The sequence below is a fragment of the Macaca mulatta genome, chromosome 2 (assembly GCF_049350105.2).
Source record: "Macaca mulatta isolate MMU2019108-1 chromosome 2, T2T-MMU8v2.0, whole genome shotgun sequence".
Taxonomy (NCBI): Eukaryota; Metazoa; Chordata; class Mammalia; order Primates; family Cercopithecidae; genus Macaca; species Macaca mulatta.
Window position 1 is genome coordinate 15,420,714 of NC_133407.1, and position 26,025 is coordinate 15,446,738.

At 45.0% G+C, this 26,025-nt stretch overlaps 2 protein-coding genes and 1 pseudogene across 4 annotated transcripts in view; 2 read left to right on the forward strand and 1 right to left on the reverse strand.

Moving 5' to 3' along the window:
* The first annotated feature begins 503 nt into the window (after nt 1–503).
* On the forward strand, nt 504–8,030 carry TMPPE (transmembrane protein with metallophosphoesterase domain). 2 transcript variants are annotated; one of them, XM_015132384.3, is made up of 2 exons: nt 504–639; nt 3,348–8,030. In XM_015132384.3, exon 2 carries the CDS (start codon nt 3,456–3,458, stop codon nt 4,815–4,817), a length of 1,362 nt encoding a protein of 453 aa, XP_014987870.2. In that variant the 5' UTR covers nt 504–639; nt 3,348–3,455; the 3' UTR covers nt 4,818–8,030. The 2 variants fall into 2 exon arrangements, with proteins under 2 accessions (XP_014987870.2, XP_001099016.2); XM_001099016.5 differs by lacking the exon at nt 504–639 and adding an exon at nt 828–931.
* The window catches only part of GLB1 (galactosidase beta 1), a 110,295-nt gene continuing 84,773 nt past the window's right edge, over nt 504–26,025 (forward strand). The window contains exons 1-2 of one of the 2 annotated variants that reach the window (XM_028843605.2): nt 504–639; nt 25,333–25,502. In XM_028843605.2, coding sequence (XP_028699438.2) covers nt 565–639; nt 25,333–25,502 — 245 coding nt within the window. In that variant the 5' untranslated portion in view covers nt 504–564. Of the gene's footprint in view, nt 640–827; nt 932–25,332; nt 25,503–26,025 lie in introns of those variants that run through there. The other variant, XM_077991360.1, reaches the window with a different exon arrangement.
* Nucleotides 20,565–21,098, reverse strand: LOC114676218 (small ubiquitin-related modifier 2 pseudogene; annotated as a pseudogene).

Consider the following 26,025-nt stretch of genomic DNA (forward strand, 5'->3'; position numbering starts at 1 on the left):
GCGATCCGCCCGCCTCGACCTCCCAAGTGCTGGGATTACAGGCGTGTGCAGAATTTTCATTCTAACAAGTTCCAGGTGAGTTGATACAGTGGCTCCAGGGACCGACCACATTTTGCTAACCCCTAGTTTAGAATTATTCAAAGAGCCCGTATATGATACGCGGACTTGATCTAGGGCGTTTAGGTTTAGTAATTAACAATTTCCCTCTTCTGCTCTCTCAAGGAAGCCAGAAAACAGGGAGACCATGATTCATGTCCAATCTCCGAGGCGCGTTATCAAGCTGCTGAAAGCAGGGCCTCCCGATTGCCGTTACAAAGGGTCCCCTCCCAGGCAAGACGCCTGCAAAACCCAGATAGTACTATCCTGGAGTCACGCGGCCGCGCGCAGCCTCCTAGCCGCCCCGACCCGCCCGGCTCGGCCACAGCGGGGCGGAGCGCGGGGCTGAGCAGGCGCGAGGGCTGGCTGCTGGGCGGACGAGGGGCGGTGCCAGGCCGCGGGTCCTTAGTCAAGTGACGCGGAGCGGCCGGCCTGGGCGCCGACTGCAGAGCCGGGAGGCTGGTGGTCATGCCGGGGTTCCTGGTTCGCATCCTCCCTCTGCTGCTGCCTCTGCTGCTTCTGGGCCCTACGCGCGGCTTGCGGGTAAGTCTGCGGGACTCGGGTACGGGGAGGCATTGCTAGGGGACAGGCTGGCGGGGAACCGGGCTCGGGCCGCAGCCACCCGGGGTCCCGCAGGGCGGAAAGCCTGAGCCCCGAAGTGCCCCCCAGCAGGCAGGCGGCCGGCGGAACGCAGGCAGTGGACCGGCCTTCCCGTCGGGGGCGGGCCGGGCGGGGCGCGCGTCCTTCCAGGCAGCTCGGTCGCTTGTGCGTTCCGCTCCGGCTGCCCTCTGCGCTTGGACCCACTTCCCTATCTGTAACGAGGTGGTGAGACGAGGTGCGCCTAAAGATTTCCTTAGTTGGCTTTCCGGGAGGGGATTCCAAGTTGCGCGGGTTAGAGGGTGCCTCGGGTTCTGGTTTGGGGCGCCCTTGCTTTCCCAGTCCGTGCTCTGCGGAGCGCTCCGGAAGGAGAAAAATGGGGTCAGGAGAGGCCCCTGCTGTGGGAGCACTGGGTTATTTTCCCTCTGGGTGCTCGCCCTCTTCGTGCATCTTGTTGCCTTCTCACCACTCCCCGTCGCCTGCCCTTTGGCTCCGGTTTTTCTTCGTATTTGTGGGACCCTTTTCCTTCGGCGTTTGGGGGTCCAGGTTGCGTGGGGGAATAGGCAGGCTGCCGGGGGATCCCAGCATTGATGGGGGGAGGGCTGGCGAGGCGAATAGGTGAGGTGCGGGGCGTGCACGTTTGGTGGGAGAGTAAGGGCAGCTTCACTCGCTTCGTCCGAGCTGAGGCGACGGGCTTAGGGGGTTCCTAAGCGCTGCCTGGGGAGGTTTGCATCAGACCTGCGGAAGGGAGAGTGGATAGTTGCAAGCTGCTCCTCTGCACGTTCCGCGGACCAACTTTGGTTCCTTCAGGGTGTAGGTGGGCCGAGCCTGCAGCACGCTTTAAGTAAGAGCTGGTGGCGTTTGACACCGTGGACTTGTAAGTTACACCCTTTAATAGGGCTTTCAATAACGCGCCTAGTGCAGAGAAAAGTGGTACATTTATCTGCAACCAAGATTGAACATCTTAAGTATTTGGAAAACAGCTGCTGAAAATGTTTTCATTTTGGGAAAAAGTCAGCACAGATTATTTACTTTTCCCTCTTCACCCCGTCTGTGGTTCCCCTACCCCAGTTATGTAGACAGAGTTCTTGTCCACAAGGCCCGTAGGACCTTAGGAGTCAGAGCTAGCCAGCTGTGAGAACCACTGGGGAAGGTGGAAGTGGGGCACAGTTCAGGAGAACAGTGGCAGGGTAAGGGGCTGGGGGAAAGGCAGATTTTAACCAGTATCTGGGAGTGGGGGTAGAGAGAGAGAGAAGGATTTATGAACCAGGAGCAGGTGGACAGGGTCAGTCTGTCTGATGTAAGCTTATCAGTCTAGTGCAGCATCAGTGGGTCAGGGTGGATGCCCTGTGGCTACCATACCTGAGGCCCACACAGGGACGCTGGCATCACCCCAGGAATTCTCATGTCAGGTGCCTAGGTGTCCCTCTTGGGCTCCTGTGCCCACAGCTGAAGAAAGATACTAGCAGTCTAGCTTTTCATTATCTCCTTGTTTACATTTCTTTACAGTCCAAGACATTCTCCTGCCTCAGCCTCCCAAGTAGCTGGGACTACAGGTGCCCGCCACCACACCCAACTAATTTTTTTTTTTTTTGTATTTTTAGTAGAGACAGGGTTTCACTGTGTTAGCCAGGATGGTCTTGATCTCCTGACCTCGTGACCCAGCGGTTCTCAAATTTTAACTAAATTTTAGCTGTCCTAGAAATTAAGAGAATATTTTCTTCCTTTTTTTTTTTTTTTTTTTTTTTTTTGAGACAGAGCCTCACTCTTTCGCCGAGGCTGGAGTGCAGTGGCATGATCTTGGCTCAGTGCAACTTCCACCTCCCAGGTTCAAGTGGTTCTCCTGCCTCAGCCTCCCGAGTAGCTGGGATTACATGTGCCCGCCACCATGCCTGGCTAATTTTTGAATTCTTAGTAGAAACAGGGTTTTACCATGTTGGCCAGGCTGGTCTTGAACTCTTGACCTCAGGTAATCTGTCTGCCTCGGTCTCCCAAAGTGCTGGGATTATAGGCGTGAGCCACTGTGCCCAGCCCTAGAGAATATTTTAAACTATTTGTTAAGAAATAATACATCATTATACATTAATAAACTGTATATATTTGAAAAACAATAGTATTTCTCCCCAAATTTTAGGGTGAAGAGTTGCACTGTTTTACATTTCTGCAAATCTCTTTCAATGTCTCTTAATAGAAGACAGTCAAATTTTCATGTTTATTTCTGCATGAAATCTGTTGCCATATCACCTGTCACATAGCCTCTGGAAAATTCCACCCTCAGGACAGAGTGAGAATGGAAAAGGCAGTAATGGCTTGGAATTATAATAAAAATAGTTTTCACTAATTGGACCCCTGAAGGGCTCTCTCCAGACCGCACTTTGAATACCGCTGATTTGGAACATTCTTATAAAACAAGTGCATGCTCACTGTAGAGAAACTTTAAACGTATAGAAAATGTGGTAAGAAAATGAAAACTGCCCATCATGTCACAATGCTGTGAGTTTCTTTTTGAATCATAAAGTATAGCTAGCAACTCACTGGTATTTGAGTGGCTTGGATTCAAGGTGGGTTGGGCAGACGTAAGTGGCCTTTGAGTTTTGAATGGGTACAAGGATGCTCTAATATCCCACAAAGCTGATGCTGGTTCCTGGTTGCAGGCGGAGTTGACCTGGAAACCTCTCCTTGGCCACTGTCCTTTCTAAAGAACTCATTTCCAGAGTCCACCAGCACAGAACTGGTGGGGGAGCCTCCTAGGAGCAGAGAAAATGGCCATCTTCAGGCAGCTGTCCCTAGGCGCGAAGGCCACCCTGGCTGCCGTCACTGTCTTCGTGTCCATGATCGCCTCCCGCTCGTATCTGGCAGACAGCCTTGAGCTCAGGGCCTGGCGTTGGCTGCTTCGCTTGCAGCTTGCCCTGTTTGTCAACTCGCTCTTGCTCATTGGCTCCCTCTACATTTGGCGCAGCACAGTTAGCAACCTCTGCCACTCCCCAGCTGCGGAGTCGACCTGTTTTCAGCTTTGGAAGGTGGTGGTTCTGGCATTTCTGGCCCTGGCCCATTCCAGTTTCTTCACCATGTTTTTTTTAGTGGCCGAGGAGCCCTATCTCTTTTCCTTGGCAGCCTACTCCTGCCTGGGTGCTTACATCATCATGCTCTTCTTCCTCTGCATCCTCAGCGGCATGGAGCAGGCCTACCAGCTCTTGGCCTGGCGCAGTGGTAGGGTCGTGGGCAGCCTTGACAAGACAAGGAAGCTGGTGCTCAGGCCTGCCCTGGCAGTGGGAGTGACTGCTGTGCTCAGCGTGGCCGGGATTCTGAATGCTGCGCAGCCCCCGGCTGTGAAAACTGTGGAGGTGCCCATCCATCAGCTGCCCGCCTCAATGAACAACCTCAAGATCGTGCTCCTCTCAGACATTCACTTGGGCCCCACAGTGGGCAGGACCAAGATGGAGATGTTTGTGGGGATGGTGAATGTGCTGGAACCAGACGTCACCGTGATCGTGGGTGACCTCTCCGACTCGGAAGCCTCGGTCCTGCGGACGGCTGTCGCTCCTCTGGGCCAGCTTCATTCACGTCTCGGTGCCTACTTCGTCACAGGCAATCATGAGTACTACACGTCAGATGTCAGCAACTGGTTTGCACTTCTGGAATCCCTGCATGTCCAGCCTCTTCATAATGAGAACGTGAAGATTTCCGCCACACGGGCCCAACGTGGTGGTGGTGGCAGTGGCGGTGGGAGTGAGGATGAAGACTGGATCTGCTTGGCTGGGGTGGACGATATTGAAGCAGACATCCTGCACTACTCTGGCCATGGCATGGATCTTGACAAGGCCCTGGAGGGCTGCAGCCCAGACCATACAATCATCTTGCTAGCTCACCAGCCCCTGGCTGCCAAGAGAGCTCTCCAGGCTCGGCCAGATATTAACCTGATCCTTTCTGGGCACACACATGCTGGGCAGATCTTCCCCTTGAACGTAGCAGCCTATCTCCTGAATCCCTTCTTTGCTGGTCTCTACCAAGTGGCCCAGGCTACATTCGTATATGTCAGCCCGGGCACAGCCTACTACGGGATACCCATGAGGTTGGGTAGCAGGGCGGAGATCACAGAGCTCATCCTGCAGCGGTCTCCCTGAACCGGCCCTGCCCTGTGCACCTCTGCCCTGCCCTTGCCCTCAACCCTCCATCCTGCTTCAGAGTGGTTTGCCTGCTTTTCCCCTCCAGCCTGGCCCACCCAGCCTTGCCTACACACCCTTGGTCACAAGCCTGATTCAAACAGTGACTCCTGGTGGGGCTGCCTGGCATGTTCAGGCTGGTTTAACCGTTTCCTTGGCCGGTTGCTTTTTTTGATGCACTTGTGAGATCACTAAGGTCACATATATGAGCACTCCCCTCTATTTTCCAGGTGGTGTGGAGTGGGGACCTTCTCCTGCAGAGCTCCCAGGGATGAACCTCCCCTTGGGGTTGCTAGAAAGGAATACCTCTAGAAGGTGGGGCCGAGGAGGAGCAGGAGCATTTTTCTCTTGGTGTTTTAAAACTGTCTTTAGGACTTAATTGGTTTCCAGAATCATTGATCCAGAGCCGTTCTGGGGAAGGGGCAGTGTTGCCAGGTAATTTGGGAGAATAGGCAAGATGGAAGGGCCCCTTGGCTGCTAGAGAAGAATATTTTCTTTTCCTCTGCTTCTATCAGGATCACCTCTATTGAGGGCATCAGCAAAATCTACTGGAATGCAAAGCTCCTCCTGTTCCAGGCCTTGAGGGATGCTATTTAACTGTCTGTGCTCCTGGGCCTTTGGGGGCAAGGTCGGGGGAGAAGAATGATGGGCGCCGTGGTCGGTGATGGTGGGAACGTGGCTGCTTAGGAATTCGGAAGGCTTTGCCTCCCTTGCCTCATTTTATACAACCCTTTGGGGAGCTAATTGGGGACAGGCTGCTTTTCCCTATTTGGAGATGAGGAAACCAAGGCAAAGAGAGATAGGGCACAGGCAATATGACAAGATGTGTAGGAGATTTGGGGCTAGAAACCAGGTCTTTTACCTCCCAGTAAAAGCGGTGCTTTTCCACCATGTGTTGATGAAGTAGCTGCATCTGTTGCAGGTGGTCTGTTGCAGGTGAGCGCGGGATTCAAATGCAGTTCACCAATTCACAGTGCAGAGAGAATGAACAAGGGCCTAGGACCCCATGCTCTTTCTAAGTGGTTTGCTTGAGGCTGATTTCAACTTACCCATACCGGCATGGACTGGAGCCTGGAAGGGAGTCAGCTAGTTTCAGTGTAGGATGTCTTACATTTGAAGAAGAGTCAGGAAACTGGAACCCTCCACCTCCGACCCCACGTTTGGGTTTGATTTTTCTGTGAGCAGCCGGGCTCACTCTGTCAGTGGGGGAGATGAGGCCTGCATGGGAGTGGCAGTGCTGTGTGCCTCTGGCAGGGCCTGCAGACTCCTCTCCCTGGGCCTGGCTGTGGAATGCAGAGACTGTTCTTCCTGCTAGGTGGCTTCCAACCCACTTGCTTGACCCTTTAAGAGCTGCCCTTGGGCTCTGGCCATGAAATGATAGGGCCATCCCCACTGGCTTCTAGACCCATAGAAAAACCAGGCAGGGATTATGATGTCTGGAGTGACCCTGTTGGCCTGGCCCTTTTGCCGGAAGCAACAGATCGTTTGATCCTGAGATGGAGATAAGCACCTGTGTTAGAAAAGGCCTCACTGAGAAGACAGGGCTGGGCCAGTTTCCTGCTGGGTGATTTAGGCTTGTGATGGATAGTCTTCCTCCGATGGGGACTGAAGAAACTCGCTTTGACTGGAGAGGCTAACCCTGCTACTCACTCGTTGGGCAGCGGTGGGTGGGTAACTTTCCCTTACTGAGCCTTGGTTTCCATCAACCCTAAAATGGGGATAATTATCACATCTACCTCAAGATTGTTTTGTCAGGAGGGATCCATCAAGCCTTGTGCATGAGTTCCACATGGCACAGTGTGCACAGTGAACACTCAATGTTAATTTTTCAGCTTTCCAGTGGAGCTTGCTAAGGAACTGTGTTGGGCACAGGTGCCCGGAGGATTCATGAAGCAGCCAGTCCTGAGGAATGTGAGTGGGTAACGAGTTGCCTGCTGCTGGGGCCGGTGATGTGTCAAAGCAGCAACTGCTGGGGGTTTGCCTTCCTCCCCTCGTGCGCATTCTGGCAGGCAAAGGGGGTTTCTTCCTTTCCTCTTTGTTTTCCTGGTGTATAGTGCGGTTCTGGGGGATCTGGAGACCACCCTTTTTGTTCCCAGGCAGCCACAGTATTGACAGTGGGCCATCCCATGCAGTTTAAAATGTATCTTTGAGTTGAAATTTTGGTGGTTTCCTTATTCTTTTCTCTCTTCCCTGTCCTTCCAAACTCACTTTTCTTGTGACCCGACTGCATTTTGTGAATCATCCTTCCTTTCAGTTCTCGCTTTGGATTTCACTAGGTGGGCTCCATGGTGCCATTTCACTTCCACTGTTTGGTGCCACTGGTAATGTTTGACTCACCTGTCGTGTGTTATTTCACTGATTTCTTGATTTTGCATCTTTCTTATCAGTGACCTGGGCTTGATGAAATTAGCTTTCATGAAGTCCTTTTTTTTGTTGTTTAATTTTGCATCCTTACCTCTTTTCTTTCTCTTGAATGCCATCATTGTGTGGTCTTATATACCCTTCATCCACTCTGAAGTCCTTGCTTGACTGATTGCTTTCTATTAGCAGAAAGAAAACAGGTCCATTCCATGTATCTGAGAAACAACATCAACACCCTCTCATATCTGGTTTGTATTCCCTGGCTCGGCGGACATTTTTCCAGCAGAAATTTCTCCATCACTGTCCAGATTCTGGCCCTGGTGGGCAGGACTCCATGACACCTTTATTGCCTCTGTTCAACATTCTTAAACCATTGACCTTCTTTTTTTTGTTTGTTTGTGGCTGGGGGAGGTGGTGAGAGACATTACTTGAAGCTTGATCATTCTTTCAGTTTCATTTGTTTATTTTTAATCTGTTAGATGCAAATTGAAATGCAATGCTTTTTGAAGATTAGCAATAGCATCTGTAGTATATGATGCTGTTACAAAATAATAAATTAATCCTGCTTCCATTCCTACCAAATACCTATCCATGCTTTTTTCCCCTCGTATTTTGTTTGGTTTGTTTTAAACTTTTCGTACATGTACCTATCTCCCAGCTTTCACAAGGATGACAAGACCATTCTGCCATCATTTCTTGGCTACCCCTGCCCCACTTGTACTCTTTATTTTTTGGCTGGAGTATAATTAAGGTAAATCATAGAAAACATAACATTACCCCAAAATTACTTCAGTATGAATCCTTTTTCAAAAAGCATACCTATAATGTCATTATCATATCCAATGAAATTAACAGTGATTCTTGAATATTATCTAATAGCTAGTTAGGAGATTTGGGGCTAGTAGCCAGATTTTCGACCTCTTTAAAGAAGTGTTCTTTCCACTGTCTGAGTATTAAGTAGCTGTATCTGTCACAAATGAGTATAGGATTCAAATGCAATTAATTGTGTGAAGAGTTAGTGTTTAGTTTTCGTGATTATCTCAATTATATTTTTTATTGTGGCAAAAAATTGACTATCTTAACCATTTTTTTTGTTCTTTTTGTTGCTGTTGATCTTAACCATTTTTAAGTGAACAGTTCAACAGTGTTAAGTATATTCACATTGTTGTGAAATTGATCTAATTGATCTGTAGAACTTTTTCATCTTGCAACTCTATACCCATTGAGCAACAAGGCTCCATTTCCCCCTTCCTCCAGCCCCTGGTGACCACAATTCTATTTTCTGTTTCTATGGCTTTGACTACTTTAGGTACCTCATAGAAGTGAAATCATGCAGTTTTTGTCTTTTTGTGGCGGGCTTGTTTCAGTTAGTATAATGACCTTAAGGTTGTGGCACGTGACTGGATTTCTATTCTTTTTAAGGCTGGACCACAGTAATATTCTGTTGTATTTTTATGCCACATTTTGTTTATCCATGTTGAGCATGTTTTCATGGGCTTGTTGGCCACTTGTATACCTTCTTTGGAGAAATGTCTATTCAAGTCCTTTGCCTATCTTTAAATCAGATTATTTAATTTATTGTTGTAGAGATGTAGGAGTTCTTTATGTATTCTGGATATTAACCCCTTATCAGATATGTAATTTGCAGATATTTTCTTCAGTTCTGTACATTGCCTTTTCACTTATTGTGACCTTTGATGCACAGAGTTTTAAAGTCTGATGTAGGCCCATTTCTCTATTTTCACTTTTGTGTTTGTGCTTTTGGCATCATATCCAAAAAATCATTGCCAAATTCAATATCATGTAGCTTTTTTTCCCATGTTTTCTTCTAGGAGTGTTATAGTTTTGGGTCTTATGTTTAGGTCTTTAACCCATATTGAATTAATTTTTGTGTATGGTGTAAGATAAGGGTCCAACTTCATTCTCTTGCATGCGAATATCCAGATTTCCCAGCACTGTTTTCTGAAGAAATTGTCCTTTTCTCATCAAGAGGTCTTGGCATCTTTGTTGAAAATCATTTGACCATATACACAAGGGTTTATTTCTGGGTGTTCTATTCTCTTTCATTGCTCTATTTGTCTGTCTTTATGCCGTTACCATGTTATTTTGATTACTATAGCTTTGTTTTGAAATCAGGAGGTATGAGTCTTTCAACTTTGCTCTTCTTTTTCAAGACTGTTTTGTCTATTTGGTGTCTGTTTAGATTCTGTATGAATTTTAGGATAAATTTTTCTATTTCTACAAGAAATGCTATTGGGATTTTTATAGGGATTGTGTTGAATCTGTAAATCGCTTTGGGTAGTATGAACATCTTAACAATATGAATCTTCCACTCCATGAACATAGGATGTTTTTTCCATTTGTTTGTATCTTCTTTAATTTCTTTTAACAGTGTTTTGTAGTTTTCAGTGTCGTCTTTCACCTTAGTTAGGCCTATTTCTAAGTATTTTATTCTTTTTGATGCTTTTTTAAATGGAATTTTTTAAAATTCCATTTAGGATTGTTCATTTTTAGTGTATAGAGATGCAACTGATTTTGGTGTGTTGCTTTTGTATCCTGCAACTTTGCTGAATTCATTTATTAGTTCTAACAGTGTTGTGTGTGTGTGTGTGTGTGTGTGTGTGTGTGTAATCTTTAGGGTTTCCTTCATCTAAGATTATGTCATCCGCAAACAGATCACTTTACATCTCCTTTCTAATTTGAATGCCTTTTATTTCTAGTTGCTCTGACTAGGACTTCCAAAACTATTTGAGTAGATGTGGCAAAAGCAGACATCTTGTCTTGTTCCTGATCTTAGAGGAAAAGCTTACAGTCTTTCACTATTGAGTATGATGTTAGCTATGGGCTTTTCACATGTGGACTTTATGATGTGGAGGTAGTTTTCTTCTATTTTGCATTTGTTGAGTTGTTGGGTTTTTTTAAATCATGAAAGGGTGTTGAATCTTGTCATGCTTTCTCTGCCTCAATTTAGATTATCATGTGGTTTTTGCCCTTTATTCTGTTAATTTGGTGTATTACATTGATTTTTATATGTTAAACCATTCTTGCATTTTAGGAGTAAATCCCACTTGATCATAGTATATAATCCTTTTAATGCATTGTTGAATTCAGTTTGCTAGTATTTTGTTGAGGATTTTTACATCAATATTCACCAGGAATATGATCGTACTATAGTTTTCTTGTAATGTATTTTTCTGGCTTTGGTATTAGGATAATATTGGTTTCATAGAATAAATTTGGAAATGTTCCTTCTCTTCAACTTTTGTAAGAGTTTCAGGAGGATTGGTATAATTCTTCTTTAAATGTTTGGTAGAATTCTCCAGTGAAGCCATCTGGTTCTAGGTTTTTCTTTGAGGTGTGTGTGTGTGTGTGTGTGTGACACATAGTCTCGCTCTGTCGCCCAGGCTGGAGTGCAGAGGCGTGATCTCGGCTCACTGCAATCTCTGCCTCCCGGGTTCAATCGATTCTCCTTCCTCAGCCTCCCAAGTGGCTAGGACCACAGGCACGCGCCACCACGCCCGGCTAATTTTTGTATTTTTAGTAGAGATGAGTTTTCACCATGTTGGCCAGGCTGGTCTCAAACTCCTACCTCAAATGATCTGGCCGTCTCCGCCTCCCAAAGTGCTGGGATTACAGACGGGAGACACCGTGCCCAGCCTCTTTGAGGTTTTTGATTACTGATTCAATCTTTTTAATAGCTATTGGTCTGTACAGATTTTCTGTTTCTTCATGATTCAGTCTTGGTGGGCTGGGTGTGTCTAGAAATTTATCCATATCTCCTATGTTATCCAATTTGTTGGCATACAGTTATTCATGCTATTCTCTTACAATCCTTTATTTCTGTGGCATCAGTTATAATGCCCTCTCTTCATTTCTGATTTATTTATATATTCTTTTTTTAAAATCTAGTTAAGTTTCTCAATTTTGTTGATTTTTTTTCAAAAACCAACTCGTTTTTTTTTTTCTACTATCTTTCTATTCTCTTTTGTTTATTTCTGCTCTAATCTTTTATTGTCTTTTGCTAGCTTTGGGTTTTTTTTTTCTTCTTCTTCTTATGGAATTGTCTTTTTATAGTTACTTTGTTTGAAACAGGAATGAAAAATAGGTCTATATTTTGCCTGTGTTATGTTTCTTCAGTTTCCTTAAGTCTATAACATCCCCCTTTCCTTATTTTATGCCATTTATTTGTTCAAGTTATCTGGGTCGTATGTCTTAAAATTTTATGCATTTTGGATTTTGGTGTCGTTTAACATGTTCATATTTTCTGTGAGTTCGTAGAGCTAAAGCTCTCTAAAGGTTAGAGCTAGAGGCTGGATAGATTCAGGTTCAACCTTTTCCCTTTTTGGGTAGGAAGACCTTTGCTTCAGTGATGCTAAGATTGACCTGTCGGCCCAGGTGTTGTCAGCTTGATCGCTCCACTAGAAAATTCCTCATTATCTTTCCATTTAATGTTTCAGCAGTCATTGGTGATTGTTGCCTAATGTCATTATTTCACTAAAGATTGCAAAATGATGATTCGTAAAATTCTACCCTTTTTTCCCCTGCATTTACTAGCTATGGATCCTTTACAAAGAACCTCCTCATCAATTGTGTGGTTACTCTGAAAAAGCCTATAACAAAGGCAAGACAGATACTAGATTCTTTCACTTGATTCCTTAGTTTATAGCATAATGAGCTGATACCACAGCAGCCTCCAAGAATGACTAATAAGCTTTTCTTCTGAGTGGGTGAAAATATTGTTAGGAATTTAGATATTTAGATATTTTATATGTCTGATGCTTTTTAGTTCATCAAAGTGTTACATCTTTTAATACTCAAAATAGCCCATCTTTAGCCAGTTGGGACCTTTTCATTTTTCATTTTTTACTTTTTAGAGTCATGGTCTTGCTCTGTTGTTCAGTCTGGAGTGCAGTGGTGTGACTATAACTCACTGCACTCTCAATTTCCTGGGCTCAAGCGATGCACTCACTTTGGCCTCCAAGTAGCTAGGACTACAGGCACGCACCACCACACCTGGCTCTTTTTTTTTTCTTTCTTTCTTTCTTTTTTTGGTAGAGACAGAGTCTCTCTGTGTTGCCCAGGCTGGTCTCAAACTTCTGGCCTCAAGCAGTCCTCAGCCTCCCGAAATGCTGGGATTACTGGTGTGAACCTGTAATCAGCCTCACAAAACGCTGGGATTACAGGTGTGAACCACTGCACTTGAGCTGGTTGGAGCCCTGTCATCTTGTTGTTTTGATGAGACCCTAGTAGTTTTTTGTTTTTTGTTTTTAATAGTTCTAGCGCTGTTTTGTACATCTTATGCCACAGACTTGGATTAACTAATTTGTTGAAGAAGCAGTTCTGGTTACTTTTAGTGGGAAATGTTTGCAGACCACAATTTAGGCACTATATGGGTTAGATTGCTTAGATTAGATTGCTGCCTGCTGATATCATTTCCAAACTGTGTCTGTGGGTATTGCTAGGAAATGCAATACTTTTTTAGGGAGAAAAAAACAAATCATAAATGTGTACTAGTATTTCCAATTCAAATGAGAGATTGTGGATTTTATTGTTTTTTAATGAACTATATTTTTTAGAGTAGTTTTAGCCTTTTAGCAAAATTGAGGGGAAGGTACAGAGATTTTCCTGTATCTCTTGATTATGGGGTTCTTAATTTTGTTTGGTTTTATGTTTGTTTCTCTCTCTCTCTCTCTCTTTTTTTTGAAACAGAGTCTTGCTCTGTCACTCTGATTGGACTGCAGTGACGCCATCACTACTCACTGCAGCCTCAACTATTCTGTGCTCAAGCAATCCTCCCACCTCAGCCTCCCAAGTAGGTGGGACCACAGGCGTGTGCCACCATACCCAGCTAACTTTTGTTTATTTTTTATAGAGATGGGATCTCATTTTGTTGCCCAGGCTGGAACTTCTGGGGTCAAGCCATCCGCCCACCTCAGCCTCCCAAAGTGCTAGGATTACAGGCATGAGCCACTGCACCCAGCCTGTTTCTCTTTCATACTGAAAAATTTGGTTCTTAGTAACCTAATGTAGTTACTTAGTTTTTTTATCTTACTACATATATAACAGAACCAAAATAGTAATGTCAATGTGGTTATTAAGATGAAGTCTACTGAATGCAGTTTGCTTTTGTTTTCTTCCTGAATGCAATTTAAGCTGTATTTTTATCCTTAGGCCAAATATGGTCAATGTAGTGTGGAAAGTTAGGTCTGTATGTTTTTAATTTTAAAGAAATTATATATTTTTAAATTTAATTTTTATTTTTTTAAACTGCGCATTTACCTTTTCTCTGAGATGAGGGGGCACATATTTTAAATCTGTGCATGTCCAGAGTCCGTGAGGATTGGGAATCAGTCCAAAGCTGTGCTCACTTCTCCTCCTCTTCCACTGTGATTTGTCTTCTTTACCCAGTCTTTTGGAATGCTGAACAAAAATGTTTTTGGCACAAGACAGGCATGAAAAAATAAAGTTAATAAAAATTGAAAGCATAAGCTACAGCAGATTATCCACAGATTCCTCCATCTCCATATAGATTATCACCATTGCTTGCACCTGTTTTCCTTCTCCAGCCTATCTGATGGAATGGTGCTTCCATGGCATGTGGTGTTTGGAAGGCTCTTAGCTCTGACATAGTCAGAGTTTGACCCATAGTCACCTGAAACATTTCTTCTCTTTCTCTATGTTCTATGAACTGAGGGGTCTGAGAAGTCCATGGTATGCAAATAGCCTTCCAGCCCGTTCCCTCTCCCCTTGCCTCTATCCATGTTCCCTCAGCCCCAGGGTGCTTGCAGTCTAAGAGGACTGAGTCTCTGCCATCCTGGAGCTGAACAGCTCGTGTCAGGAATCCCCCAGGCCCTTGAGTCTCGAAGGTGAGTTGTAGGGGTGTGTAGGGTGCTGGGGATTGAGATCTGCTGAGTAGGTGCTTACCAGAGTTACACTGAGGGACCTGAAGACAGATCATCTTCACATAATCAGCATGACCCAGAATCTGCGATGTCACTGGGCTTCTTTTATTTCTTTAGTCAAGGAATGTGCACAAGTAATACAAATATAATTATTTTTAATCCCAGGGATTAGGGAACTTGGGGGGTGTTCACATTACCTGATGATGTCAATATTGTGTTGTGTTTAATTTTTGTTTTAAAAGAGATGCTTATTTATTACTGAAATAATCTAACCTGAATAAATAACTTTTTTAAAATTACATTGGCCAGTATTAGGTTCCTGGTATGTATTTGGTGTTTTGTTTGTACTGCTGGGTTTTTTTCCCTCCAGTATTGGATGCGTTAATGGGGGGCCTTAAGAAGTTATGAATTTTGGTTTGTTCAGAATTGCTTTTTATAAGTTTTCTGTGACCTCATGCACTAAATACTGATGCTTCCACACTTCTGCAAGTATGAAATAAAAGTATGTGTCTTCAGTATTGCATTCCTGCGCCAGTTCATTTAGAAGGATATAATTTGCACTCAGGTCAAATCTTGCATTATTTGCATTTGGGAGGAATACACTATGAAGACAGTTTTCTCTCTCTCTCTGTCTCCTTTTTCCTCCTCCTTTCCTTCTTTCTTCCTCCTATTCCCACTTTTTTTTTTTTGAGATGGAGTTTTGTTCTTGTTGCCCAGGCTGGAGTGCAGTGGTGTGATCTTGGCATCCTGCAACCTCTGCCTCCCAGGTTCAGGGGATTCTCCTGCCTCAGCCTCCAAGTAGCTGGGATTATAGGCATGGGCCACCACACCCAGCTAATTTTTGTATTTTTAGTATAGATGAGGTTTTGCCATGTTCATCAGGCTGGTCTCGAACTCCCGACCTCACGTGATCCACCTGCCTCCGCCTCTCAAATTTCTGGGATTACAGACGTGAGCCACTGCGCCTGGCCTATTCCCACTTTTTTTGATCGCCTTCTGTCAGTGGTGCCACAGCTCAGAGGAAGCTCAAAGGAAGCTGGCTCTTTAGGTGGGATCTTCTTAGGTCCGTAACTTTTGAGAGGGGTCACCTCGGGTCCATGAAGTGGACTGTCCCTGTTTACTTTAGTTGTGACAGTCAACAATGATGAGCTGTCTTTTAACTGATACTGCCTGCAGCTGTTCATCTCGATCCCCTCTCTGCGGCTTTTCCAGGTTTTTGTTTCAGAGACATGTCCCCTGCTCACCTGGTTCAAATAACATGGTGGTGTTCGTGTCTCAGACCATGACGGTCCATGAATGCACAGACAGTCCAGGTCTCATGTGATACAGCAGGGCAGTGGACACAGCCCCAGGCAAGAGGGAGAATATACTGCTATCCTGCCCACTCACGAACTGTTTTCAATCCTTTTTATCAGTAGGATTTGAAAAGATTAGAACATTAATTGCAAACCAAATATCAGAGGCTGTGTTGTTCTGTCCCAGTGGTAATCCCACACCCACGTGGTAGCTGCTGTTGGAGCTACTACTCAGTTAATTAAGTGGCCACCATCATGTACCATGATCTGTTTTTTCTGGCAGAGGCTCACAGGCAATTTGAATGAACATGATGGAAATGATCTTTAAGTCTTTGTGGAGGGGGCACTCATAGCTACAATTCCCAGAGGATTGTGGTCTTGCTTCAGATTTATCTTGAGTGGGAGTGGGGAGTGGGCAGTTCCAGAGCTTCCCCTTGATTCGTGGTGGCTCCTACTCATGATGAGGGTTCTGCGGGCCATTATGTAAAACCATCCCACTTTGAGCTCAGAGCCAGGGAAATAACCATGTGACGGATCCTCTGATTTGTTGGACTCTCTGTGAAAAGGACTGGGGCCAAGGCTCCCTTTATCCCTGGCCTCCCTAAGAGTGATAAGGGAGAGTGATGGCATTTCAGGTTCCCTGGTGCTACCATGTCAGTTCACACTGTATCCAACAGTCCTCAGAAGGGGGTGGCCTTGGGGTGCCCCTTTTCTTAGGACACAGTTACCCTGAATCTTGTTGGGAAGGACTGGAGGAATATTCACTGTGTGGACTTGGGGTGGTGTTATAGGGGCCTTCCTCAAGGGGATCCATCCAGCCTTTCCTTCAGTCAAATTTTGTTGACTCTATGTTGGAGAACTGGCTCAAAGCTAGGAATTGGATGTAGGAATCTCAATTTTCCATGCAGTTGTTGACATTAGCCTTTTGCTCACAAGTTTTTAAATATGTCAAGCAGTACTCTTGTCGATTGCCTGGCCATCTCACCCCACAGGAATGTGTGTCTTACAAGCCACCGGGTAAGGTCACTCCTGGTCCGCAGGTCAGCACACCCTGGTTGCCACTGTGACCTTGGTGGTCGTTGTGGTAATTGTGCCTTCCTGCTTCTGATGGTTAAGCGGTCTCACGTTGGTTATGCCAGAACCTCATCATCCCCAGTGACACTAGAGCGTCCCTTGCCATGGCAGCATCCCCCGTCATTCTTGCCTGCAAAGGATGGGCTTCCCAAGCATGCCAGGGCCCTCCTCACCAGTGCCTTCCTTCCTGAAGGGAGAGTTCTCTGGGCTCTCCTGGGGAATAGAGCCAGGTAGTGGGGTCTCTGGTCATCCTTTCTACATTCCCACCTCTTGAGCCATTTCTCAGGATGCAGTCCTGGCATCCTCACCTCATTTCCTGTTAACCAGTGTCATGTCTAGTTTCCAAGGATCCTCCCAACAGCATAGAGACTGGGCTCTTACCAATAGAATATGGGTCATGGGAGAATACACCCTACCAGTAACTTCCCCATATCTGGCCTGGGATCTTCCCCCTCAAGGTCCATTCTCAGTGACCCCCATGGTTAGGTCTTACTTTTCTGGCTGGAGATGTGAGTCTCTTTAAACACTGCCACAGAAGCCTCTGACATTCATAGGATGCCCTGAGTGGATGGCTCACCTGAGCCTATCAAACAGTCACTGTCTTCAAAGCTTCCAAATCACTTAATAAAAGCCAGCTAACCTCACACTCTTTTCAATGACCAGTAACCCCCACCTCTGCCCTGCTCCAGGGGTGGAGCCAGTGCAGATACCAACTGCTCCCCTTCTCTCCATGCCTCCTCCCAGTCCTGCATAGTTGAGGGACTTGGTATTTGTCTTTGAGGCATTACTATGCCCCTTAGCTATAGGGTTCTTGCTATTTGACATTCATGAGACAACAAGGTACAGACTCACATCCTGATGATCTGCTCTTGAGGCCACTCCTGGTACCAATTGTCATACTTTGGGTCCCTCTAGAAGCAGAGCATTGGGTGCAGGTGGTTTGAGAAGTGATCCCAGAGCATAGGAGCGAGGGATAGGTGGAAAGAAGGGACAGCCTGGGTCAGAATGCATATCGGGGTTATCACTCTGGGAACCGGGACATGATTCTTCTGAGACTTCCTGAAAAGTGCGCAAAGTGTCTCCAGAATGATTTGCCTAAAAGACAAGAGAATGCAGTTCTCCACCCTCTTTATCCCTCATTGGCTGAAGGTTGCCCCCGGGGCATGGACTACCCAGCGCCCCTGGACTTCTGGGCTGAACCCATTCCCCCAGTGTTGGGGCAGGAAGGCAAAAAGACTTGAGATCTGAGTGTGAGTTGAGACAATCAGCACAAAGCATACTGAGCTGGCACAAGACCATTCACAGAGCTACAGCTGATGTAGGCATGTTTTTAAAACCCTTTTCAAGGCCAGGCGTGGTGGCTCATGTCTGTAGTCCCAGCACTTTGGGAGGCTGAGGCGGGCAGATCTCCTGAGGTCAGGAGCCCGAGACCAGCCTGGCCAACGTGGTGAAACCCTGTCTCTACTAAAAGTACAAAAATTAGCCAGGCGTGGGGGCGGGAGGCTGGGACAGGAGGATCGCTTGAACCGGGGAGGCGGAGGTTGCAGTGAGCCGAGACTGCGCCATTGCACTCCAGCCTGGGCCCCAAGAGTGAAACTCCATCTCAAAAAAAAAAAAACCCAAAAAAACCAAAAAAACACCTTTCAGGCTGGGCACGGTGGCTCATGCCTGCAATCCCACAACTTTGGGATCATGAGGTGGGAGGATTGCTTGAGGCTAGCAGTTGGAGACCAGCCTGGGCAACATAGTGAGATCCTGTCTCTACAGAAAATTTGAAAATTATTAGCTGAGCATGGTGGCACGCCCCTGTGGTCCCAGCTACTTGGGGACTGAGGTGGGAGGATCACTTGAGCCCAGGAGGTCAAGGCTGCAGTGAGCTATGATCATGCTGCTGCAATCCAGCCAGAGCAACTGAGCAAGAAAGACCCTGTCTCAAAAACAAAAAACTCTCCTCCTCTGCCTTCACCGTATATCCATCAGAGACCATTTCACACTGGCAAGGGCTGCATACTCTCCAGAGCTGCATACGTTTGATCATGTATGTGTATTTGTATATATACAAACATACATGTACAATACACATACAGTATAAACCCTAATTCATTTTATCAGTCTGCATTTTTATTTGTGTCAACATTTTGCTAGGAAAAATATTCAGAGAGAGTTGAAACATTATACCTTTAACATATTACTGTCAGTCCATCCCTCCATCTATCAATTCATCTTATTTTTTGGATGCATTTCAAAATAAGTTGCAGATATCAGTGCCCTCCTCTTGCTAAAATAAATACTTCAGCAGGCATATCATTAACTAGCAGTCAGTGTTTGTTAATAGCCCCTTTTTTCCCCAAGATAAAATTTACATACAATGAAATGCACATATCTTAAATGTACCATTTGATGAGTTTCAACAAATGCCTACACCTGCATAATCCAAAACCCTTATCTAGCTGTAGAACATTACCATTACCCCAGAAAGTTCCCTCATGTCCCTTCCCAGGCAATACCTGCCTCCACTCTCCCAGAGTTAACTATTCTGATTTTTTTCTCCCACCATGGATTAGATTTGCCTTTCCCAGGACTTCATATAAATAGGTTCATGCAGTATGAACCCAATTGTGTAAGGCTTCTTTCTCAACATTTTTGAGATTTATGTACATTATTACAAATACCAGTAGTTGTTCTTTTTTATTGCTGAGTAGTAGTCCATCATATACATATGCCATAGTTTGCTGAGGCAGGAGAATAACTTGAACCCAGGAGTTCAAGACTGCAACGTGATGTGATTGAGCCATTGCATTCCAGCCTGGGTGACGGAGCAAGACCCTGTATCCAAAAAATCTTAAAAAATTATAATAAGAAATAAAAAGTACTAAAAATAAAAGAATTAGGATCCAAACCAGGTTCACGCTGACCTAATGAATATCGTATCATGTCATATTACAAATATCATATCATACCTTATTACACATACCATATCACATATAATGATCTAATGCAATCATTAGGCGATGATTCCTCTGAAGTTCTTTCATTTCTAAAATACTCCCTTTCTTTCTTTTGATACCATTGATTTGTTGGAACAACTGAATCATTGGACTTTTTAAATGTCCCACATTTTGGATTTGGCTTATTGCTTCCTTACGGTATTGTTAGATTTGGGTTCAATTGTGATTTTGATTCAATAATGAGGACCACTTTCTAGGTGAGACTGTACTTCGTGTTAAATCATAACATGACAGACATAATGTCTGGCTATTCCACTTTTATTGAGGCTGAAATTGAGCAGATGGAGCACAAAAAAATATGCCCAGTCCTTCACACAATTTCCATCAGTGTTTCTAATGGTTTTAGCATCTGTTGATGATTATAGCTTAAATCCATTTCATTAAGTGTTGGGAAAGAGGTGTTTTTCAGATGCTTTTATTCCTTCTGCATTTATTATTATTTTGAGACAGGGTCCCTCTCTGTCACCTGGCTGAAGTGCAGTGGCACCATTAAGTCTCACCATCACCTTGACTTCCTAGGCTCGAGCAATCTTCCCGCCTCAGCCTCCTGAGTAGCTAAGACTACCGGTGCCTGCCGCCACACCTGGCTAATTGTTTGTTTGTTTATTTATTTTAAACAAGAAATTTAAACAACAAGCTTCTTGACTTGAAGAAAAAACTATCTAGGATTCCTTTTTTTTTAGACTAATTTATCCCTACTTAAAGACAAACTGTCCTACATGTAACAGCTATGTACAATGAAGTTATAAAATTGTTCTTGGTTTTACAATGATAAATGAAAAACATTAACATTCTACAATTGAACGAGGTATGCAAAATTTTTATATATTTTTTTTTTGTTAAAACAGCCAAATAACTTACTGAAATATAAAGATAAGAGCGGAATGAGCATGCCACTAATGAAGAAAAGGGAGTATTTTAACAGAATCGGTATTTTTCCCCATCCCATCTCCACTTGATATCAGTCAAAATGTACCATTGGCTGTTTAGTAAAAAAATATGTATATATACACTTGTGCACATATACCAGTTACTTTATGTACAATAAAGGAATGGGGAAGGGGGAAATGAAAGAATAGAGAAAACTATACTGTAGTAGTCAGGATGTGGTAGAACCAAATTGCAGTTTTCTAATTGAGAGTGTAATCTTGGTCTGTAAAGAACAGAGTTCTGGAGTGAAGTGGGAGGTTCCCTTTTTAGTAGACACCCCCTGTCTGCTGGTAGAACACATCAGTTGTATCTTCATCCTCCATTTCCAACTGAGGCAGTCTGTCTCTTTCATTGGTTGCCTGTCAAATTGGAATCTGATCTGTCTCATTGACCATCCCTATCATTCACAATAGGCTTTTCATTAGTTTACTAAGTGATGTATGCCTCTTAATCCTAAACTGCACCACAGAACCCGCCACCTTCAAATTAACATGATCATTGTTCTCAGTCTTGATTCTTTCCTTGGGCTTTTTGTCTGCCATGGCAGGCGCCGGAGTCTCAGCTGCCGCTTCACAAAAGAGGTACCAAGTCTGCACCGAATGAGTACATAAGCAGCACCAGGAGTGGAAGAAGAAGGAGGTGGCAGCGGTGGATGAAGGAGACACTAATTTTGTTAGCTTTTTTTTTTTTTTTTTTTAATAGAGACAGGGTCTTGCCATGTTCCCCAGGCTGGTCTTGAACTCTTGGGCTCTAGCAATTCTCCTGCCTCGGCCTCCCAAATTGCTGGGATTACAGGCATGAGCCATTGTGTCCAGGCCCTTCTATATTTAATTAACTGGGATCCAGTGGAGAATTTTCCATTGTCAATGTTTTGGTAACCCTGAAATACTGCTTTTATGTGAACGGGAAGTAAACTGGTTGGCTCTTTCTCTGTATTTATCACAGAGTAATGAGTTGGTACTCTAGCAGTCTCCAAAGGTGACCAATGAATTTTTTCTCCTTGTGTATTACGATGAACTGATCGGTGTTAATATACACGTAGTCATATTTTTTTTTAATTGATATATCTCTTAAGTCTTTCACGTGCTCTCTCTCTCTCTCATTTTGATACTCAAATTTCACCCCAAGAACAGTAGGAGCCTCTTCAGGTTTGCGCCTGTGCCTGACATCTAACTGGCCACCGTCCTGTCATTTCCTCCTTCCGCTTCCTGCCCACCTCATTGTCACCACCATGGGCCACAGCCACATCTCTTCTGCCTTTTTTGCCCATTCAGGAAAAAGCCAAACATTTGGAAACACGTATCTGGTCCTGTCTTTCTTTCATTTCAGTGGTTCTCCATGGCTGTCAGCATAAAGTCCGGGCCCTTGAATCTGGACTTCAGGGCTCATTGGATCTGGCCCTGGCCTCCTCCTCCGCCTCAGCAGCTGCCATCTTTTATCTGTATCGAGGCTGTGTGGCTCCTGGCCTGTAGTCCTGCCCTCCCTCTCCCAGGCCTCGCACACAATGTTTTCTCCATCTGTGTCACCTTCCCCCGTGGCTAACTTCACTTCATCCTAGGCCTTGGCTCAGGCCAGTGGTTCTTAATTTTGCCTGCACGTTGCATCATCTAGGCAGCTTTAAGAAATTCCAGTGTCTGGGTTCCTCCCAAGACCGATTAAAACCTGAATGTCTGGGGTTGAGGTCAACTTTGCTTTTTTTTTTTTTTTTTTTTGAGACAGTCTCACACTATTGCCCAGGCCGGAGTGCAGTGGCGTGATCTTGGCTCACTGCAAGCTCTGCCTCCCGGGTTCACGCCATTCTCCTGCCTCAGTCTCCCGTGTAGCTGGGACTGCAGGCACCCTCCACCATGCCCGGCTAAATTTTTTTTTTGTATTTTTAGTAGAGACGGGGTTTCACCATGTTAGCCAGGATGGTCTCGATCTCCTGACCTTGTGATCTGCCCGCCTCAGCCTCCCAAAGAACTTTGCTATTTTTAAAACCTTGCACAGGTGATTTTGCCATGCAGCCAAGATTGAGAAACACAGTTTGGGATGTTTCTTCCTTTGAGAAACTTGCCCTTGCCCCTCCCCTCCACCCCGCCTCGACCTCACTGTGTTAACCGTTGGGTTTCTTCCAGGCTAGATGGAAGCTTCATATGGGTTGTGGCCACATCTGTGTGGTTCTTGTCTGTGATTACTCAGCATGTAATAGGTGCTTGGTAATATTATATTTGTCAGTGAATGGTGAGGAGATATTTAGACTGCACTTTGAGGTCATTGGAGGGTAGAGATGGTGTCTCACCATGTATGGGACAAAGGCCAGATTCCATTTTCTCCCACCATCTTTTTTTCCAGCCTTATCTTCTGCTCCTCTGAACTCTTTCACTTAGGTGGATTTCAAACAGCTCTACCCTTTTCCCAATTCTACCAGAAGTTGCTTGACCTCCTTTCTACCTGTCTGATGAATGTTCCCACCTCATGGGCCACCTTTGAACTTAGGAAACTTGTGGGGAACCCTTATTTGACACTTAGCCGTGTATATACTATGAGAATGTTTCCAAGAGCATCCATTGAGGCACCTGGTGTAAGAAATAATTTTTATATTTTTGTGAGTTTAGGAGACTTTTCCTTTGAACAGAAATTAAAGCCTTATTTACTAGAAGAATAAAGTGATGTTAAATTGACACTTGCCCTTTTAAAAATGATTCCTAAATTAGTTATTTGTGTTTATTTAGCTTTATTGAGATGTAATTCACATACAGTAAAGCTCTCCATTTGCCCCTATGAATTCTTCTCTGAGTTGTTTAACTTCAGCTCCCCGGTTAGATTTCAGGCATGTGTGATGTAGGACTCATGCTGCCACAGCTGCTTCCAAATACAGCTTCAAGGGTAACCCCCAAAGCCACCATGGACTAGGATGCTACTGTGACTAAAGCTAGTATTGTGACCTTCAAAAGCCTAAAGATGCACAAGGAATCTGACCCATAATGGAGAGCACTAGTTGATGGCTTCTTAAAACCCTGGTTCTATTGGCACCTGTGGCCTGTTGCTGCCTTATCCACCAGAGGGCAGTGTTCCACTCGGCTTAAAGTCAAACCCCAACCCCTACCACCCGTTGAGGTCATGCCTTTCAAAATCCTAGCATTTTAGCTCCTGAAGTGACCCAAAAACAGTGTTTCTTAAAATTTTGCTTGATAGAAATAAATCTTACATTGCAACCAAATATACGTGCATACATGTGCAACTCCACATATGTATATATAACAAAAGTTTTATAAAGTAATACTTTCCTATGTGTAATACACTGTTCTTTCTTTTTCTTTTTTTTTTTTTTTGAGACGGAGTCTCACTCTGTTGCCAGGCTGGAGTGCAATGGCATGATCTTGGCTCACTGCAACCTCCACCTCCCCGGTTCAGGCGATTCTCCTGCCCCAACCTCCCGAATAGCTGGGACTATAGGCGTGTGCCACCATGCCCAGCTAATTTTTTTATTTTTGGTAGAGATGGGGTTTCACTATGTCGGCCAGGATGGTCTTGATCCCTTGACCTCATGATCCACCCGCCTCAGCCTCCCAAAGTGCTGGGATTACAGGCATGAGCCACCACACCTGGCCTCTATTTTCTTTCTTGCCCTTTTTTTTTTTTTTTGAGACAAGTGTCTTGCTCTGTCACCCGGGCTGCAGTGCAGTGGCATGAACATGGTTCACTGCAGTCTCAACCTTCTGGGCTCAAGCAGTCCTTCCACCTCAGCCTCCCAAGTAGCTGGGACCATAGGTGTGTGCCACCATGCCTGATTTTTTTTTTTTTTTTTTTTTTTTTGTAGAGATGAGGCCTTGCTGAGTTGCCTAGGCTGGTCTCGAACTCCTTAGCTCAAGCGATCCTCCAGACTTGGCCTCCCAAAGTGCTAGGATTACAGGCATAAGCAACTGCGCCTGCTATTCTTTGATTTTTATTTTTATTTATCTTATTATTTTTTTTTTGAGACAGAGTCTCGCTCTGTAGCCCAGGCTGGAGTGCACTGGCATGATCCCAGCTCACTGCATCCTCTGCTTCCTGGGTTCAAGTGATTCTCGTGTCTCAGCCTCCCAAGTAGCTGGGATTACAGACGTGCACCACTATGCCTGGCTAATTTTTGCATTTTTGGTGGAGATGGGGTTTCACCATGTTGGCCAGGCTGGTCTTGAACTCCTGACCTCAGGTGATCCACCTGCCTCAGCCTCCCAAAGTTCTGGGATTACAGGCATGAGCCATCATGCCTGGACAATTCTTTCATTTTTAAAAGGTGCTTATTGCCACCAAAAATGAGTTTGTTATTCACAAATCAGGTCACCCCCCACAATTCGAAAAATATTGCCTTAAAGTTCTTTTAATCCAATACCCTGGATAGTTATAGATGAAGATAGGTAGGGTTAGAGACGGACTTACCCAGGTCACTCTGGGATTCACGCAATACCTAGGATGGGGCGTCGGGGCTCTGGAGTTTTAACCCATTGCTTTTTGTCCTGTATTTTACACTTAGAATTTTCTTAATGGATCTTGATTATCCCAGTGACATTACAGTTGAGGTGCATCCAGTGCTCAGGCAGGTCACAGCAACAAGGGCGTGTGTGTGTGTGTGTTCTCCAGCCCCATGAACAGCGCAGTGGAATATCATCTCAGCCACTGATTGTCAGCTCAGTGCTGGCCTCTAGAAGCTGAGCCTTATGGAATCCTGCCTGTGGATCCTCTTTGATAATTTCTCTTACCTGAGTACCTCTGGTGGACCTGGCTTAGCAATGGTTTGTATGATAGCTCAGAAAACAAGCATTAAGTCCATCAGCACATTACATAAATTAAATAGGCAGAGAGTCACTTGCCACTGTCAAAGGATCGGCTTCTGAAATGCAGAAGGTGAAAGTTCTCATGTGACCCCATCCTTGCTCTGTAGAATGCCACCCGGAGGGTGTTTGAAATTGCCTATAGCCAGGACCGCTTCCTCAAGGATGGCCAGCCGTTTCGCTACATCTCAGGAAGCATTCACTACTCCCGCGTCCCCCGCTTCTACTGGAAGGACCGGCTGCTGAAGATGAAGATGGCTGGGCTGAACACCATCCAGACGTAAGTAGGAGGGCACATGGCTGTCACCTAGGCCAGAACACCCACTCTGGAGAGAGGATACAACTGTGTTTCTCAGGGTGGCTATTTGGTTGCTCAGAAATGGGAAATAGTCCAGTGTGGTGTGCTGGGAGGGGCTTGTCATGAACCAGACTGGCCCTTTTTCAAATCATCAACTACTTCTTCCAGTCTTCAATTTTAATCATCAGAAGTCATTAAATAAATAGCTTAAAAAGGCAAAGGATGGGGGAAGCAAACAGAAGTAACAATGATTGAGCCCTTACCAGATCCAGGGTACTTTATACGAATGATTCCATTCCCTTGAGATAGGTATTATTGTTCCTGTTTATAGCTGGTGAAGCTGAAATTTGCCTAAGGCCATATCTTTGGCTAGTATTGGAAGGGAAGGGAAGGCATGCAGGCAGCTGTAGCGCAGGTATGGCTGTAGTCATACACAAAGATAGGCTAACAGGAGAAAAGCATCACAGATCTGTAAGTTTTATCTGACATGAGAGTCTTCAGAAAA